At 31.8% G+C, this 20,613-nt stretch overlaps 2 protein-coding genes across 2 annotated transcripts; one reads left to right on the top strand and one right to left on the bottom strand.

Annotated features, from left to right (window-relative positions):
* Positions 1-12,004: 12,004 nt before the first annotated feature.
* Positions 12,005-13,991, top strand: LOC126748438 (dehydrodolichyl diphosphate synthase complex subunit Nus1). The gene is made up of 2 exons (XM_050457690.1): positions 12,005-12,414; positions 12,644-13,991. Exons 1-2 carry the CDS (start codon positions 12,114-12,116, stop codon positions 13,075-13,077), a joined length of 735 nt encoding a protein of 244 aa, XP_050313647.1. The 5' UTR covers positions 12,005-12,113; the 3' UTR covers positions 13,078-13,991.
* A 1,039-nt stretch (positions 13,992-15,030) lies between these two features.
* LOC126748439 (60S ribosomal protein L18a) lies at positions 15,031-20,598 on the bottom strand. Its single transcript, XM_050457691.1, has 3 exons — positions 20,441-20,598; positions 19,746-20,102; positions 15,031-15,253 (listed from the first exon to the last, which is right to left on the bottom strand). Exons 1-3 carry the CDS (start codon positions 20,456-20,458, stop codon positions 15,098-15,100), a joined length of 531 nt encoding a protein of 176 aa, XP_050313648.1. The 5' UTR covers positions 20,459-20,598; the 3' UTR covers positions 15,031-15,097.
* Positions 20,599-20,613: the final 15 nt, after the last annotated feature.

Consider the following 20,613-nt stretch of genomic DNA (forward strand, 5'->3'; position numbering starts at 1 on the left):
AATGGGACTGAAAATATTTCTGATTGTCTATTCAATCTGGAAGGCACCCTAAGTTTAAAAAGAGACAATAACTCGGGACAATCTATAGTAGCATTTAAAACCTTATGCATAAAACATAAGTCGAGTAATGTTCTTCGTGACTCCAATGTGGGTAAGTTCAGGTTATCCCTGACCCACTGATAGTAATACTCCTGTCTCCTGTAACCACATCTAAAAGCCGCCACCCTTAAAAATTTATTTTGAGTTTTTTCAATCTGCTCAATGTAGCAGTTATATGACGGGGACCACACAATTGAGCCATACTCCAAGATGGGCCTAACAAGAGAGCAATAAAGTAATCTAAAAGTAAACAAAGACAAATCAGTTGTAGACCGTTGGATAAAACCCAGCATTTTCATTGCCCTACCAGTCACCTGATTGATGTGACTTTTAAAAGACAACCTGGAGTCAATAAATATTCCTAAGTCAGAAACCTCTGTTTTGACACCAATTACTACATTATTTATTTTATAAAGAAAAGCAATAGGGTTTCTTTGCTTAGAAAAAGTAATCTTATGGCACTTATTGATATTAAGGGACATTCTATTCAAGTGGCACCAATCAAAGAATAAATTGAGGTCTTTTTGCAGGAGCACAGCATCAGAAAGGGATGTGATAACCCTAAATAGCTTCACATCATCAGCAAACATTAGCACACGACAATTTTCAAGTTTCCAAACTAAATCAATCAAAAAGAGGCAAAACAAAACAGGGCCCGAGTGAGAGCCCTGTGGCACCCCAGATGGTACCATAATTTCAGAGGAACATGTACCTCCAAGATTAACAATCTGGGTTCTACCTCTGATGAATCCCGAGATCCACTGAAGAAGAGGCCCCACAATACCTAAAGCCCTAAGCTTCTGCAAGAGTACCCCATGGTTAACTCGATCAAAAGCCTTGGAAAAATCTGTATATATTGAGTCAACCTGAAGTCCCTTCTCCAAGCAGCGGTAGAGGTAGTTGACATACAGCACCAAATTAGCATCAGTAGATCTGCCTTTTATAAATCCAAATTGCTCAGGATTAAATAAAGATTTAAAACTCCAGGCAATCCTATGACTGACCAGGCAGTCAAGCAGCTTTGGCAACTCAGATTGGTTACACACAGCCCGATAATTGGAAATTTCATCTCTACTACCAGATTTAAAAATGGGTTTTAGAAAACTTCTCTTCCAGAGAGTGGGATAATAACCAGTACCTAGAGATTAGTTAAAAATGAACAGTATTGGTTTCGTAAGAACACCAACACATTTCTTTAGGAAGAATGCCGGAATCCCATCTGGTCCAGAGCAGAGCTTATTCTTAGAGGAAGTAATAACCTCATAAACATCCTGTGTTGACAGAGTTAAAGTGCTCAGACAAATTGATTTATCAAAATCAAAAGATGATATGTCATTGACTTGCTCATCCGAGTAGACCGATGAAAAGTATTCTGCAAACATATCCGCAGTATCCGAGATATTCATACTAATCCTGTTATTGTATGTCATTCTGGAGGGAAGACTAAAACCAGTTCTTTTATTTTGAATATATGACCAGAAGTACCTTGGATTGCCAGCGAGATTCATTTCCACCCTATTAATGTATTGTTGATAGCACAACTCTCTTAAGTACTCACATTGTTGTCTCAACAATACAAATTCATCATAATCCTGCTGTTGACCACTAATTTTAAACTTTTTGTGAATTTGTTTCTTTCTTATGATCAAACTGCGAAGCTCTGAAGAAAACCAAGATGGAAAAGAAGAACTTTTGTACCTCTTTAGAGGAATAAACCTTTCCATTGAGGAGTAGATCACATTATAGAAAATTGAAACTATGACATCAATAGATGTCTCTCCCAAAAACAATTGATTCCAGTCTATCCCAGCAAGACAATCATTAATTGCTATGTAATCTCCCTTACCAAAATCATAAAAATATTCCTCATATATCATATCATCAGAATTTTCTGCACAACAAAGGTCGAAACTAATTGCTGTATGGTGTAAGCTATTTTCTCAGGTAGCTAGGTAAGCATACCTGTGTGTGCAATAAATAAATATTGTATAACGAATTGGATCAAAATTGGCATCTATATAATATGTAAATATCAAAACAATTTAATTATTTTACACGAAAATAGCGTACTACATACTTATTGATGTATTAGAGAAACTTCAAAAAAAGACTTAAGTTATTACAAATGAATTGTTTGACATATTTATTAAAAAGTTTTTTGTTTTTTAAATTCCTGATATCTAGTGGAATTAGGTTGTAAAATTTGGGTGCTAAATAAGTGGCAAATCTGAGATTAAGATTTCTTTTTGATGAAGGTATTTTTAAGTGTTTGTTAATGTTTTGCGTAGTGCTGTGTTTGTGTTGTATAAAATTTGTTTTAATCCAATCTTTGAAATAAGTAAATTTACAGAGACAATACGTACAGTGCACGAATACTGCAGGTTTCAGTAGAGTAAAGGTGAAAGGTTGGAAACAATCTTGTTTTTTTAAAAATAACTTTAAGAATATAGTTTTGACTAGTCCTTATGGTTCAACAAATGCTTTGTATGTCATAATGGTTGTTTTTTTGTTTAATATTTCACGCAAAATATAAAATTTTGGAATTAAACTTCTTATTTTATTCCGCAAATATACCACATGTTGATCCCACTATAGGTGTGAACCAATTACTATACCCAGGTATTTTATTGACTTAGTTTCTTTAATTCGTGATGTGTTGTTTATTTCTATTGAACTATAATCCGGACGGTTCGCTTCTGTGAGTGAAAAAGCCATATAGCAAGTTTTGTCTATATTAAGTGATAGTTTAAATGTGTCAAAATAATTTTTTACAACTTCAAAACCGGCCTTAAGTGTTTCTTTAGCATCATACCACGAGTTTCCCCAAAAAATAATGGCGATGTCATCTGCATATGCAAAAAATTTTGCGTTTAGTATGTTTAGTTTACACAAGCAATTAATATATATATTAAAAAGTGTTGGACCCAGGACGCTTCCAAGCATAACGCTTCCAATCTTTACATGCTGCGTTCGACCAGAAAGGTAGCTGGCAAAGACATCCGACACAGAGCCACGCCCCCACATGACTCCAATGTTTGAAGAAGTATGGTATGCGACACCGTGTCGAATGCCTTAGCCAGATCCAGAAATAATACCAAAAATTTATCTCCATCATCAAGTGTTTGTGCTATATGGCTAGTTAAATTAAATAATGTATCGTTCGTGCTTACTCCCGGGATAAAACCAAATTGATTCTGTGATAAGAGATTGTTGGCAGTAAGAAAATTAACCAATCAATCTCTCGTTAAGACACTTTTAAAATATTTTGGCTATATTTGATATGACACTTATAGGTCGGTAGTTTGTTATGTCTTCTTTGTTGCCATTCTTAAAAATTGGTGTAACATGTGAGACTTTTAAAATACTAGGGACTACACCTTTTTTTTTACAACATTTTCTGCTTTGACCTAATATTATAATGGTGAAAGTTTTCTCTTTTCTCCAAAAAATTTGTAAAATATTGCAGTAGAAGGACATGTTCAATTTTATATAACCGGGGTTTATAAAATTAAAAATTATTAGGTTAGCCTTTTTAATGTTTTTCCCTACTGGTAACCAGTTTAATTTGGAAATCATACATTCAATTCATGTTAGCTTGCTACATTTTAATATAATCCTCATAGCTTTGTTTTGTAGCAATTGAACCCTATATGTATATTTTCTTGTGTACAAGATATGAACAATGTCGAACAATAATTAAAATAAGAAAATATTCTTGTATTAAAAACTAATTTTTTAGTCCACATAGATAAATGGTTTAAAATTATTATCAGGTTATTAATCAGTGTGTAACGAGAAATTAAGCTATGGGTCATGAACCACCCCTAAAATATTTAATTTCAGCAGCAAATTTTACCTTCTCTCCATTCACAGTTTGATTTTGACCCTAAGACAATACATTTTGTTTTCGCAATATCCAATCCTAGCTTATTCTTACATAGCCAATCATAAACAATGTTCATTTCACTATTCATAATCCGGGTTTTACTATTAAAATCATTTCCTACTACGCATATTACCGTATCATCGGCAAACAAGTTAGTAAAAGAATGTTGTAACACAGTATTTATATCATTTACATATATTATAAATAATAACGGGTAGAATTTAATCGAACATAAGTTTTTATACTTTTTAGCACGTTTAAAAACTGGGTGGAGCAACAAAAATACTTATTGAGCATCTAATCTTTAGCATCTAATAAAGTTAATATTGTCAAATGTTTTATACTAATCTGGATAGCTATTTAAATAATAAAGCTTCTAAAAACTGTTTGAACTTCATACTATATAATATGACAAAAGCTAGTGAGCATAAAATAAAACAAAAATAGGCATCACAAATATACTTTCGTGTCTTCTATTTATAAAACAAAAAGAACAAAAAATTCCATTTTTAAAACAGTATTTGAACCACAAAACAAAAAAGAGTGAACCTTAAGCAAATTATTAATAAGACTACAATAAATTAAAAACATCACTGAATTACCAAAGCAGGTTTGGATTTTGATGGACGTCCACGCTTTCTTTTTTGTCCAATATTGATATTATTTGCTTCTACAGGCGGAACTGTATATTTTAATCTAATTGCTAGGCCCAGAAGATGTTTGCACATATACATCTTAAAAAACTGTGGACAATTGCAGCTACCATTCATCTAATCATCTTTTTCTTTGGAAATTGTTACTCTCCAAGTGAAAAAAAAATTCTTTGAATTCATCAAAAGTTTCCCAAGGTTTTTCAGCCTGAACATCCAATACTTGACCTCCTGGTACTATATAGACATTGTTCTTCGTGTCAGCATCTAACACCTTTATTTTTTTGTCTAATTTTGCCCATTAATATGCTTTTGTCCAATCAGGAAGTTTAATAAGCGGAGTAATTGAAAAGGACTCCTCTGTAGTTTTGCAGGACCATTCGTTAACCATATCCGATGCGATAACCAGAAAACGAGACAAAGGAAATATTTCGCGTAATGTATTGCTATCTTTTATGGTTCTATTAAACGATTCCAGTACGTTGTTTGTGGCTGGTGATCCTGGGGCAGCATCTAGGTACCAATTGCGATTTTGAGTTAACCACTCTTCTTTGAAGTATTTAATAAAATTAGTTTGGGTTTTCCATTTCCTCATAAAAAGCTGTGATGCGCTAGTAAAATGTTCAGGAGAAGTAACGGACAAAGCATCAATGTCTTGTAATATATTCTTTCGGGCGTTTTTGTCTGAGGAAGTTTGTTCAACCCTGGTTTGCATTTTTGTTTTTGCATGTGCCCAACACATTCTCACAATGGGTTTAGGACCAAAGACTTCTGTAAAAGCATTTTAGATGCTCTTTGCGGCATCACAAACTAATACCGACGGTTGTAGAGAATGTCCGTATACAAACAAAACCTGTTCTTTTAAACTATTAAATAACATGGTAAAATCTTCCTGACGCTCGTTTGTCGAAACTCCTAGACATATCGGATGAAATTTTCTATGTTTATCTGTAGTTCCTACAACTAATACCGGGAACCCTTGCCAAATCAACTTGTATGTCGCATCAGCATGGATAATATTTGCATGACGTTCTGCTAACCCCAGTAAATGATTTGTAGACAATGCAAAGCGAAAGGACATTGGTTCATCCTCGAATATATAATAAGAAAGTACAAACACTTGGTGTATGTCCTCGGGAACTGCTGTATGATTTAATATCCATCGCTCCAGTTCTCCTAGACTTATAGTTGAGGAACCGTATTTAACACGTCTACGACTTGATAGATAATTGTTCAATTGTTTCATTGATGGTAATTTAAGATGGAGGGAGCATCTTACTAAGACTTTTTAAAATAGCTTTAGGCTTCAAATGTAAATCAAATAGTTTGTTTATTTCTGTTTTAACTTCCTGACTTATTCCGTGATCAGTACGAATTCCAATCGACTCGTGGTTATGGGCAGCCTCTACACGATAGAGCAAAACAGCATTTGATGTAGCTTCAAACAGTAAATAAATTTGTGCCGCACACTAAGGGCCACGACGTTTTACTTTGTTACAGCGATAAAACCTTTTCTTTCCTTCTTCAGTCATATGTATGATTAAAATAGACCAAGTATTTTCTGCACGAACAACTTCCTCCGCTTCTTTAACACATGCAAATTTTCTTACAAAGAGCCACTGCTTACTCTCGCCACGCTTTTTTTTGTTTCTAATTCTTCAATCTCCGAACCACTGTCCGAACGATATGAAGGAATTTCTATTTCATTCTCCATTGGAATATCAGAACTATCCCGGGTAAAACAGTATCGAGTTCCATGATTATTTAATGTTTAAAACGAATAAAACGGATATAAACATAAAACAACTGTTTATACTACTGAAATATTATATACACCATAACCAATAAACGTATATGGGAATCCCAAACGCAGTTAACTGTCGCTCCAGTATAAACGCACGTTGCCGGATTTTTTTGTAATTCATTAACGAAAGCTGTTGCCGAATGCAAAATAAAAACTTAAAAAAAAAAAATTGATGATTATATAATATTTTAGTTGAAATGAATTAGAAAGATTAGATGCTCATTTAGAGTTTTTGAAGTTTAGTTGGTATTTTGGTAAACTGGTTTTGAAAATTAGAAGCTCATTCAGATTTTTTGTAAGCTTTGTGTATTTTTTGGTGCTTGCTTTTGTTGGCAGATTAAAAATATAATGATGCGGGATGCCTTAAGTTTGTTCACCGATAAATTTATTTGATATACAGAAATATAAAAGTTGGCATGTTAGTTAAAATAGTTACCGCATTTTGTTGTACATCCATAATATTTGATGCTCATTTAAAAATTTCCCAATAATAACGGACTCCAAACACTTTCCTGCAGCATTCCTAGGTGGCTTTCAATTTTAAATGATAATCTATTTTTTACTCTAGTTAGATTAAATCTATTACTTAAATATTCCTTAATCCATCTTTAACTTTTATACTTTTAACATCATATAGCTCAAATTTCTTAATAAGAATGTCCCTATTAACTGAAAATGCCCTTTTTAAGTCAATAAAAACACTTAAAACTATGTTTCCTTTATTCATTTTTCTTCTTCACTTAGTTCTGAATCCAGATCATCCAATGTAAAGCAGGTCGTTTTCCTCAAAGTAATTCCTTAAGTTAACCTAAGACACAAAATAAGTCTTTGATTAATTTAACATTAAAAATCTCGTGACTTGTACTTTTGTTCTTAAGATCAAATGTTACTTTTTTAACTCCAAAAGGCTAAGGTTTAGAAAGTTCTTAAATTTATTATCCCTATATTCACTAACTTTATAGTCTCATTCTCTTTTATTATTAATGTTATCTGGAATAACTTTTACACTATCTGCATAAAATCTGTTAAAGTTTTCTTCAAAGTCAATTTCTACGAAATCTGCTGTCTGCCTTTTGTTACCTATCAAACCTTTAAGCGTGCGCCACATTCTTTTAGTAACCCCCTTGGACATATCTATGTTATGATGAAAATAATTTGTTTTTTACTGCGTATTAACGAAGTAACGATAATTGGTTCAATCCAAGTCTCTTTTTGTTATGCAAAACTTTCTGTATGCTTTATCTCTTTCCTTTAGCGATTCCTTTACTTTATTATTGACCCATCGATATTTTGTTAAAATTCTTTTCTGAATTAACTTTATCCACAGCAACTCTTCAACAATATACATTAAATCCGCATATATAATGCTTACATCAACAGAAGTATAGTTCCACTCAGCACCTACTAATTCAGCAATGATTTTTGATATAATATCATTATTAACATTTCTGTAAAAAACTTCATCCTGACTACTATTATTGGCATGTTGCATCAATAATCTACCGCAATGATTTCATGATCACTAATGGCAGTCAAATTCCTAAGTATCTTAATAACATCATAGTCATTTGTGATAATGTGATCAATCAAAGTTGCAGGAGTACTGGTGGCCCTTATTTTCTTTTCTACAATTTGGCGAAATCCCGCTGCGTTAATAAGTGCTTTTAAATTTTTTGCCTTGCGCTCATTTCTCAGTAAATCAATGTTTAAGTCTCCTAAGCGCAAAACTCACTCCTGTTGACAAAGATCCTCGTATCATTGATTGCTTAAATAATCTAAGAAAACATTAAAATCTGAGTTTAGAGATCTATAGGTAGTTCCGATAATAATATTCTCTTTATTTAGGGAAATTTTTGGAAAGTAACATGTGTTTCGCTGACATAAAATACCAGAGGAGTCTTTTCAAAAATTAGTTGTTTTAGTTCATCAACGCGAGACGTGAGACCCTGTAAATTTATATGCAGTATTATTCCAGTTTTTGTAATGTTATCGGTTTGTGTATTTTTTAGTTGCTTTATATATTGCGTTCTATGTTTTAGTTTTTCTTGTGCTCTTTGGTAACATATACATTTCTTATTAAAAACAGTGTGCTTAAGATCAATATCTACAATTTTTAAAACTTCATGTGCATATTTACAGTTTGTACATTCTAAATCAACTGAGTTACACGCTTCCCTCTTGTTACAGTGTGGACAAATGATATGTGGATTTCTTCAATTAACGGCCGCCTACACTTTGCACAAATGTGGCACGAGTCCAAGCCTCTTCTGCGAATGCCGGGAAAATCGTCTAGCACATCCTGTAGGAATGCCCTGAAACTGCTTATTATGGCAGACAACAGCCTGAAAACAATAAATTGTGTCCAAGGATTTTTTAAATATTCACATTTAAAGCCGTTAACCTTGAATTGAATTGAATTTGAATTGACGAAACAGTGGTCTGCCAAGGCAGTTGTGCATATAGGTCTCCTGATGGACCCGTCATGCCCCACCGGGGGTTACCAGAGCCCAACGGCCTTAGAGAAACCGATAAGGCTCTCTGGTCTGAAGGACTTAAAGTCGCTCGGTACACTGAAAGTGTTACCCAAGTATTTGAACCTGGCGCGCGTGAGTGCTGGGCACTCCCCGACTACATGGTCAATGGTTTCATCCTCCTCACAGCACCATCGGCATTCCGGGTTGTCCGCAATACCGATAGTATGGAGATGGCTTCTTAAGTGCCAGTGACCGGTTAAAGCCGTTAACCTTGCTAGCCTGTTTTTAATAGGCCACCCTGTATATCTCAAAGTAAATTATTTTTTATGAGGGTCAATGGGTAACCCGTAATATGGACAAGACATTAGCTAATATGGCAAAGAGAGTGAACACTGATAAAAAGGTTAGGGGAATAGTGAGGCTATAGAAGAAAAGATTATTACAGTATTGCGGAGGGTTGTTGGGTGGGGTCAGAAATAAAACAAAAACCTGTTTGCTTAAATGTCGACGTTTAGACTTATATTAAGTCATCCTCAGGACACTGAAATGGATTTAAGTAATCACAGAGATAAAACAAAGTAATTTCAAGTACATAAAAAACACTATTAAAATAAATGTTCTTTACGTATACAAAAAATTGGAAATGGGTAACTGTCTATCACCTATATGTTCTGATCTAGTTATGTCAGAATTACAGAAATATTGCATGGGGAAAATAAAATGTAGGTTACTATTTTTTAAAAGATTCGCTAGCTGACGACATTGCTACGTGTATTCCAAAAACTGAAATAGAAAACATAAAAAGTACATTTAACAGCTTCCACCCTAAATTACAATTCACTATAGAGTGTAAAACAAATAACAAACTTCCATTTCTAGACATTCTATTAATCAGAACAGAAGATAATACAATCATCACTGATTGGTATCACAAACCCACTTTCTCTGAGAGATTTCTTAACTACCAATCAAATCACTCATTTAAACAAAAATTAATCATAATTAGCAACCTAAAATCCCGCGCAATAGCCTTATCTTATTCCAGTTTTCATCAAAAAAATGTTAACAAAATTAAAGGTTTTTTACTAAAAAACAATTTTCCTCATAAACTATTAACCAAAATCCTTAACAACAACCCTACACCTATTTAAAGTCAAAGAAAACCAAAACCATAAATTTGCAATAATTCCTTATGACATAGGTTTGTCTGAAAGGCTAACAGGAGTGGTTTCTGATGATGAAGTCAAAATAGCGTTAAAAAATAAAAATACCATCAAGAAATACTTCTCAAAGCTAAAAAGATAAAACACCAAATGAGTTACAAAGTGGCGTGGTATCTAAAATACCCTGTTCTGATTGTCAAGGTCTGTATGTAGGTCAAACGGGCAGGTACTTAAAAACCAGAATTAGCGAACACGAGAGAAGCGTAAAACCAACGAACTACGCAGCATCTGGGAAGACTGCTCTAGCAGAACACTCCTTCAATTAACAACACCAATTTGATTTTAACAGCACTCAGATCATTGACAGAGATTCAAATTATAAAAAAAGAATTTTACTAGAAATGGTTAATATAAAAAAGTACAAAGAAAGTATTAACAAAAAACAAGACACCGATGATTTGAGTGCAAGTTACTATAATTTAATTAATTTATTACCAAAAAGATAAAACTAAAACACAAAATTATATTTTTGTCAAAGAGTGTATGTCCCAAATTTAGATCTCACAGTGTATTAAAAAAATAAGTTTCTGGTTTTGAACGTATAGGTACATACATCTTCCTTATCTACTAATCCTTAACTTATCAACATAACATTGAATCATAAAAATTAAATAAATAAACGCTCGGAAGAATAAAAACATTTGTTTCTTGGCTTATTGTTGATTCTAGTTTGCCCACAATAACACCTGCAATTTAAGCTGCCTTAATTTTTGTACACGTAAAGAACATTTATTTTAATAGTGTTTTTTATGTACTTGAAATTACTTTGTTTTATCTCTGTGATTACTTGAATCCATTTCAGTGTCCTGAGGATGACTTAATATAAGTCGAAACGTCGACATTTAAGTAAACAGGTTTCTGTTTTATTTCTGATCCCACCCAACAACCCTCCGCAATATTGAAGATATTGGGTCACAAACACGAAACTGAAAAGATTATTACAATGATGGTGCCTAAATAAATGTCCTTGCATTCTGTCATTGTTAATTGTGACTTAATTTGCAATGATTTCTCCAAATTGTTGTTTTATGATACACTGCGACTTTCTTGTGAAGTACAGCTGTTGAACTAATAGAGGATAGAGTAACGATTGAATTGAACCTTATTATGCTATTCTCTTTATTGGCAGTTTGATCTTCCAAGTACGATTGCCGACTTTGATTTTTTCTGTATTTTTACATGGAAGCTTATCGAATTCAGAAAAATACATTAACGGCAAAAAAGTGATGTTTAGTTCGTGAAACTACATTTGCAAATTTTAACTTGCGATAAAACCACCAAAGACGACCTACTGTAGCAAATAACAAATTCTTAGTTTATGAATTAAGTTCGAGTCGAACGTTATGTATAACTTTAGATGCTAACTTGTTCTCAAGTGTTCTACTAGCAAAAACCACCTGGAAAACTTTAACTCGGGATACGTCTAAAAGAGGCAGGTTATCAGAAGTCGAGGAATGCTCGATACTAGTAGACATTATAAAAGTGTTCCCAAAGAATGATGCCAATGCATCAACTATGACTTGCGGATCCTTAACTATCATATCGTCGGTCAACCTCATTATACCAGGTATCGTCCTTTTCTATTTTTCGTAACAGCCCAGAAGCTGGACGGCCCTACAGAAATATTCCTCTGGGTCGCTGTTTTTTATTCTTACTAATGATTCGATCATTCAATACTGTTAGGTGATTCACTACTTAGCGGTTATAGTGATCGAATCATTCACGATTGATACATCTCTAACTTGGCCGTTAGTTCCGTAACGTTACGTTACGCGACTAATTAGCGTAACGGAAGTTCAGCAATATGTTGAGAATTTGCCTTTAGTATTTATGTCATAGTTGTCATACTATTATGTTAAAATTGTCAGTTGAATGAAAATGTTCCCGTCACAATCCCAAATGTTTTTTCCGAACAATTTTCAAATTATGAAGTAAATTAATTAAAATATGTAAAAAGGACACGTTTCCCAAAAAGTGATGAATTATAATATCATATACAGGGCGTTTTACGTCTTGTTACATGCAGTTTTTACATTACTAGAGGCTACTTTTGCAGTTTTACAACGGTTTTGTGCTGCTTTTGTTGATTTTAATCACGAGTTTTGGGGCGCTCAAGAGGTGGAGTATTTAAAAAAGCAAATAGAAAAAGGCAACAAGATCCCTAAGCATCTGACTGTATTGTTGGGAAAAGAAGAACATTCTCACAAGGATTTAGCCAATTTAATCAGCTGGTGTCTTAAACATGAAATTATTTATTTAAGCTTTTATGATAATACAGGTAAATTGTTGTTTCAAGAAATAAACCCTCATGTATACTTTTTTATATAATGGACTGATAGCATGTGCAGAAAGGTTTTATAATTGTTACAGAGCATGGAAGTCCTAAAATGTAAAAACTTATAAATAACAAACAAGTATTTCTAAAGCATTAGTAATGCATCATTATTTTTATAATAAACCTTTATACCCAATTCAAAGTTGAGATTAATTTAGATTTTTTTTTTTAGGAAATTTGAAGAAAAACCAAGATAAATTAGAAAAGCTGCTGGCACAAAGGATTCAACCAGAAGACCATATAATATGGCACCCTAATTTCACATTTAAAAATGGATTTGTAGGAAGAAAAATTCACATAAAAGTATTTTCAAAAGAAGATGGAAAAGATGAAGTAGCAAACCTCACAAGAAGTATGTGTACGAAATTGGCAGACCAACAAATATCAATTAATCTTATAGATGAACAGCTACAGAGGAGATATGAGTTCCCTGACCCTGATTTGGCTTTATATTGTGGGCAATTTTTAATGTTTTGTGGTTATCCACCTTGGCAAATTAGGGTTACTGAATTTCTTAGCATAAAAACACACCATAGAATTAAATATAAAACCTTTTTAAAAAAGTTATGTGTTTATGGTAAATGTGAACAGAGGCTAGGAAAGTGAGACTGCATATTTCTAGGTAGTTTATAAACAATTTCCATGTATAGGTAATGAATTCATTTGGATATAGTTTGTCAGATAATATTTTCTCACCACTTCCTTTGGAGGGAATTACAATATTTTATTTGTTCAGTTTGTGGGTGACAAAGAGTAAAAATGTGGTTTTTATGAACTAATAAACCAAAAAATATTTTTAATTTATATGTAATAGAGTATTTGCATCTTAATGTATTTAGGCTTGTTTTGAAATGGATTTTGGCAATTAAACTCCTCTTCTTGCAATGCAAACCTGTTAAGCCATCAATTAAGTCACAAAAACTTAATTGTTAGCACTTCACTTAATACTTTGCAGATATTGTTACTTAGGTAAATTTTTGTTACCATAAGAGCTGGCATTAGTAATATACGTATACATCTTACAAGTAATTTTTGTTGAATTTTCTGCAGAATGTTATATCAGCCTATAGTAAAAACTTTCAAAATGACCTTGCTACTGAAAATATACATCAAAAATCAAAGTCATTAAATTTTTTAGGCTGGCTCTAATGGTTGATATTGTTTATAGAAGAAATAATTGTGATCTCAGAAATAAAAATCCATTATTCTTCTAAAGGTTCTGTGTTTAAAAATTGTAGCAAAAAAATACACTTGTTTCAAAATATCTTTCATTCATTAGATATTAAGACCTGTTTTCTGTTAAAAATTGCTTACATTTTAGGGATTAATTTACATTGTTAATTAATGTAAGAATGTTTTTGCATCTGTTTTAAACTACTGTGTATAAACCCTAACATAAGTGTTAAAATGTGAGTGGCTTTATTCTTTCTGTTTATATTTATTTGCTGTTTAAATATTTTCTGATAAATTTTTTTCTGTACATATATATATTTGAATATACCTTTATTGGTTTTTATTTACTCATGTTTATTTTACTGTTTTTCTTGAGCTAATTAGTGTTAGAAATCATATAATTTCACTAACAAGCAAGTACATATCCCATATTAAAGTAATTTGTATTGAAAGTCTAGTATCAATAATGATACTTAAAACCCCAAATGCATTAGTGTTACTAAGGCGATTAGATGTACTTCTTATCTTCCTTCAGATTAAATTGAAAATAAATGTATTATTTGTAGTTATTAAGCAGTATTTGAGAATTCTTATCAAACATATCATTTGGCTCGTTTTTCTGGTCTTATAAGACCAGCATAATCTGAAAAATCATAAAATGCAGACTATATATACAATATTTAAGAGTGCAAGAAGATACCTATGATTTATCAGAAATATACAGTGGCAGCTCCTCTATGAGGTCATTTCATCAATTACCTGGCAATAAATATATATTTTCTTTCTTATCTTTCAAATTAAATTTCACTTTATTGTAAAGGTAGAAACGTTATTTACTAATCACTTGAAACACGTGGCTATCTTCATGATGCTTCAATTGTTGTTCGATTTTATAAAAAGTACAATAGTTTCTAAACATTATTTAATGTTGATTTTATAAATAAAATTATTTTGAAAATCTAGGATTTTTGCAGAATTTTTTTTAAGTCAATTTCAATTCCATAAAAAGTATACTACCTTCTAAATAAGATTCAGCATTATTTTCAAAAAAATTGTGCTATATTGAAATATCATGAACCTGGCATATTGATCATGTTTTTGTTTATTAACTTAAATTACAATAGAATGTACGAAAATATGTATGCTGCGGCACCTCAGGCATTAAGTCATGAAAAATAATTTTCTTTATTACTATTACCTCATGTGAAAGTGACAAACTAATGCAAAATATCACTTTTAAGTTTAACTACTTTATACTAGACCACTAAGATCTTATTACACTACAATCAATTAATTTATGCTAAAATATTGATTTTTTTTGTTGTTCATCAACTTATAAGAAATGCAGCTCTAAAAGAATAAGGTTTTTATAAATAAAAAGCCAAATAAATAAACAAAAGGTTATTTATTTAAATATTACTCCATCCTTAAAGCCTAAAACCTGACAAACATCTTACAAGAAGTATGTCCTGGGTTTACGCACGGAGAACCTGTTCATAGATTTGTGTTGAATCCTCTTTGGTAAGGGGAAACGGATCTTGGAATCGTGGAACTGTTTTACTTGGGGTCTTCTGGTATCAGCAGCCTTTACTTGTTCCACCTTAATAATCTGAAAAAAGGAAAATACAAATTTTAGTTGGAATGAAACATACATTTTTAAGTATGAGATGAGAGAGGGGTTGTTTAAATGGATAAAGTGGGTCAAAATTTATTTATTTATTTAATATATGGGAACCCCATTAAAAGTTACAAGATTATTAATACAGTATATGGTTAATAGTAGTAATCATATAATATAAGAAAGAAAGAAAGGAAATGTGCTATATTACGTAAGACAATACAAAATCTTGTGTACAAGCATCCTAAAAATCAAAAAATTCCAAATTCACTTTAAATTTCAAACAAACATAACATCTAAAACATTTTACCATAAAATTTACACACATTACCAAAATTAATTATAACAAAACAGATTGAAAAAATAAAAAAAATCATCTTTTTGATAAATTTGATTAAAAAATAAGTAAAGCTGTCAATAAAACAAAATTTAGAGGAAGTAAATTAAAATATTTAATAGGAAACAAACTAAAACATTAAAATGATGTCAGAGCACAGGTCAAAAGGTATCATTAAAAAAATCGTCAAGGCTATAATATGCCCTGGATAATAAAAGTGATTTTAATTTCTTTTTGAATTTCTTAACTTCTAAAATTTGTCTGATACATAGAGGAACATGGTTGTAAGTTTTTTTGCTAAGGTATATAAGTGAGTTCTTGGTGAGGGAGGATGTAGGGATTGGTAAGGGAAAATCGTTAACCTGGCGAGTCATATGACCAGTGTTAAAGGGACATTTAGGACATTTATGAATAAGAGTAGCTGTTTCTAAGATAAAAAGAGAGAAAAGAGTTAGGATTTTTTGAGATATAAAGAGAGGTTTACAAGATTCATAGGTATAGGTATCTAAGAACATAGTTATCTGCCTTTTTTTGAATCACAAAAATTGTTTAATAATCCCTTGCTGCTTAAACCCCAAAAAGGCAAGCCGTAACGAAGATGGGACTCAATAAGAGAAAAGTACACGGAACGTGCAACTACCCATCATTTAAATAGAGCAAAAGGTGGTAAGTGGTCCTAACACTGAACCCTGAGGTACTCCAGTTTTAAGAGATCTGGAATTGGATAAACATCCAGATACTGTAACTCTTTGGGTACGATTAGACAGATAGGATTCCAGCCATTGCAATGCCACACCTCTAAAGCCATATTTATTGAGCTTGACAACAGTATTCCATGATCTACACAATCAAATGGATGGATAAATCGCAAAACACTGCCGCCGCGGCCTCTCCAGAATTTAAGGACACATAGACACTCTTCAAAAAGCTGAAAACAACGTCATGAGTCCCTTTTCCCGTTTGAAATCCAAACTGATTTGCAGATAAAATGCAATTAACTATAAAATACTAAATTCAAAATAAGATATTACAAGGGAATGAGATCTTTTTAACTAATGAATAGGGAAATTACAAATGTCAATATTAAAATGCTTATTTAGAAAACAAATATAACAATTGATATGAAAATTCCATAGAATGTTCTATGAAAAGGAATATTGAAAGTGGCATGATGGCTAAGCCCCTCATATAAACATTAACTATTATACAACTGAAAAGAAAATGATAATAATAAATATCAACATGTTCAAGTTTGAAAATAAACATTGCACCAAAAACCTCCCTACAATTGTCAGGAGCATGGCATCAGAGCCAGATGATTCTCAATAAAACTGTAGTCAAGTAGTAACAAGTCAGTAAAAATGTCCTTTGTGCTCAATGAACCCTTTCAAGAGGGTCAATATGAATTTGGTGATAAGGTGACCATACAACAGAACAGTATTGTAACGAGTGAAGCTGATGTAACAACATTTATTGATATTTAGACCAAGCCTAGTTATGTTGCACCAAGTGAAAAATATATCCAAACAACATATCTTTTAAGGATTCTGCAAGGAACCTAGGGCTTATCTTAGATAACCGACTTAAATTTAAGGAACATGTGAGTCTTGAAAAAAGCATTCTCAAAACAAAAATTAATTTATGCACACCATTATTCACCAACATCTAAGACTAAAGCCTTATTGTGTGAATCTCTAATAGTATCAAATTTTAATTTTGTGTATTTGATCTATGGGCCTTTTTTGGACTTTGTTGATATATCTGTATTGAAAAAATGCAAAAATCTTGCTTACATCTTATATATGGATACAAAGAAGACAGCCTGTCTCTTATAAGCTAAAAGAATTGGGGTGGCTTAGCATGGTTAAAACACTTTTTGCATTTCATATTTTATTGCATCAACCATAAACAAATTTAAAATAAATGATTTTACTGGATCTGCATGGTGTTTGTTTTAAAAACCTTCTCTCTGGTCCCTGAGAAGTAGCAGATTTATGATTATTATTTTCCTTTAGTCCTTACTATCTTTATTATATTAATAGTATCTATTGTTTAACATTTTATAGCACTAATTTCTGTAAAATAAGGCTTTTTTGTCCCAACATTTGATCAGCAGTGCCAATATATACTATTATTTATAAAATCTTGTAAATTCAAGGCTTCAACAGTCCTTTCTTTGTGTAAAGAATGGAAGCTAAAATTGCCTTATATTCCATGGAATTTTCGTTTTTTTTTATACACTGTATTATTATTATCCAAGTCATTCTGCAAAGGCTTCCAATCACTAACACTGCTCAACACAATCCAAAACTTTAAGTCATCAGCAAAAGAGAAACATTTGCTGTTTTTGAAGCAAATTGACAAAAATGTTAAAAAGCAAAGAAGCTAAAAATTCCAACCAATTTTAAACCAATTAAGTCTGAGAACTCACAACAACTTCTCAAACAAAACTTTATGATCAACCCAATCAAATGCTTGAGAAAAGTCAGTATAAATGGCTAATATGCTAGAATCCTAAAATTAGTATTTTGTAACAGTTGTCGCTTAACTTTCCTTTAAATAGAATAAAAGTTATTCATTTTTATCACAATTATAATTTGAATATGAAGTTTTTACATGACATTATAGTTTTCAGGATAAGTTTTAGTAATCTTTAAGTTATTTTGCCCTGCTTTAATAATATTATTGATGTTTGTTGTGGCTTTAGTTTGAAAGTGGTTAGTGAAATGTAGTGCTCAAATAATGTGAACTGCTACAGTGAAAAATCCCTTACTTCGAGATATCATATGCAACTAGTGATGTAACCAAAAGAATATTCTCCAGAAAGAGTGTTAAAATGCATGTAAATATTTAGAAAATCAACATGCGATGTATAGAAGACAAGCAAAATTGGCTACAAAACCTAAAAATTATTAGATCACAATTTAAAATTGTTAAAGCAATCAATGACCGAGCATAAAAAAAATCACACAACTTCTCATCAGGATATTGAGCCAGCATGGGCTAACAATAGAAATAAGTTCTAAATATGAGGACTCATCTTTTTCAGATTCGATCACCACATCTATTATATTTACTGTTAAGATATTAATTTTTAATGTTTTAGTGTTTTTTTATTGTTTTTGTATTTTTTATACTATATGAAAAAATCCTATTGTTTCTTGTCATAATTTTTTTTAAATAATTTCATGGTTCTTAATACCCTATTTCATCATTAAATGTATTCTTACAAGCATTTTAATAAAATTTAATTATGGTTGTGATTTGGATTTAGAACTTAAATTAAAATAAATTTACCAAAATTATTGACGAACTTTATGCATCTCAGACTCGGACCCATACATTTTAATGTTAAGTTTTATTGTGAACATATTGTTAGCACTTAATAAATTCAAAGTGTTTATTCTTAAAAAATTCTCCATATCAAAATTATTTTTGGGTATATTCTTTGATTTTTCATTCTTAAAAATTTTCCATGACTATGTCCCTTTTTATTGAAGACCATTAAAACACAATATTGATTTAGCAAATTTCTTCCCAAAAATTGTTTCCACATTTTAAATTATCATGTATTTAATTCAGAAAATATGTCAACAGAAATAGACTTTTTTCAGAGTGTATCACTTTTTAAATTTAAATAGTTTTGAAATTAAATTTAAGACGGTAAATGGGCAATGGACTAAAGGCACTTTCCCTCTATAGAGGTCATTCACTTTACTGTGAGAGGAGAAATAAATGCACTGAAGCATAGGAAAATCTCTTATCTTTAATTCAGAATCATTTTTCTCAAAAATTTTGTGATTCATATAAAGAGGTATTTAGCTTATAGAACCAATGCAACCTCTTAGAAGGAATAAGCTGTAATACAGTTTCATTATGGTTGCTTGTATAAATATCAGTTTTTGATATTTTTAACTCATATCTACATTACTCTGATTCAACTCTTTTCATATCAACCAATAAAGCATTAACTAATGTTGAATCAGCTATATACAATCTTAAATAGGAAGTGCATGTCTATAGCACAAAATAAAAAAATAATAATAATTCTTTAGTAAAAATGAATGTGGTACAAAAAAATTACATATGCATGGCCAAAATAAAGAATCATGCTATATGTATAAATAAACAAAACTAACAAATTACCTGAATAGCATGGGCTCTAGCTCTGTGACGAGCTCCCATATCTCTATAACACTGGGTTACGGCTCCAGAAACACTCAAGTCTCTGTATTCCCTGTACATGTTGTGGGTTCCAGAACGAGAGTCATACCTCAGCCAGATACCAAAGTTCTTGATTTTAGTTGGCGTATGTTCTGGTACAGGCTTCACAGAGACAATTTCACCAGTTGATTTTTTGAATTTCTTAAGTTGCCTTAAGAAATACCAGAAACGAGACTTTGCCACAATCTGGTCTGGGGCAAAGATTCTCATCTTGTAGAGAGGAGTGGTCTTCTCCTTTTCGGTGGGCAGTTTGCGCCCGATGACTTCATATTCTTTCAACTACAATATAAATGTACATATAGAAACATATAACCTACAAAAACATAGTAGCGGATCTTTAAGATATTGTTTGGGCTATCACTAAACTTAAATTGAAATATATATGGTTGAATAAAATAATTAATCTCAGTTAATTTATCAAATTGCATTAAAACTACTGCACGAAATATCACATGCACGTGGGTACACACTGAACATTTTGATGAAAATTTCTGGCAAGTTATAATAAATTGTAGCTAATTTAGTCTAAGAGTAAAAACTGTGTATTGATTTTTGAAAATTTAAATTGAATATAAAAGAAAAACTGATGTTTTCCAAAGATAAATCCAAAAACTAACCTCTCCTTTGGCTTTCATGGCTGCAGTTTTTGATGAAAAGACTGAAAAGACCGAAAAATTTTAGATTTTAGACGTTTGCAAAGCGCAATTAGACAGATATGACAGATCGTTCGTTCGACATTTGACAGACACGCTTGTGGTATTTTCCATGTGTTTTATCAGTTCACTAGTGT

The sequence above is a fragment of the Anthonomus grandis genome, chromosome 22, assembly GCF_022605725.1.
Source record: "Anthonomus grandis grandis chromosome 22, icAntGran1.3, whole genome shotgun sequence".
Taxonomy (NCBI): Eukaryota; Metazoa; Arthropoda; class Insecta; order Coleoptera; family Curculionidae; genus Anthonomus; species Anthonomus grandis.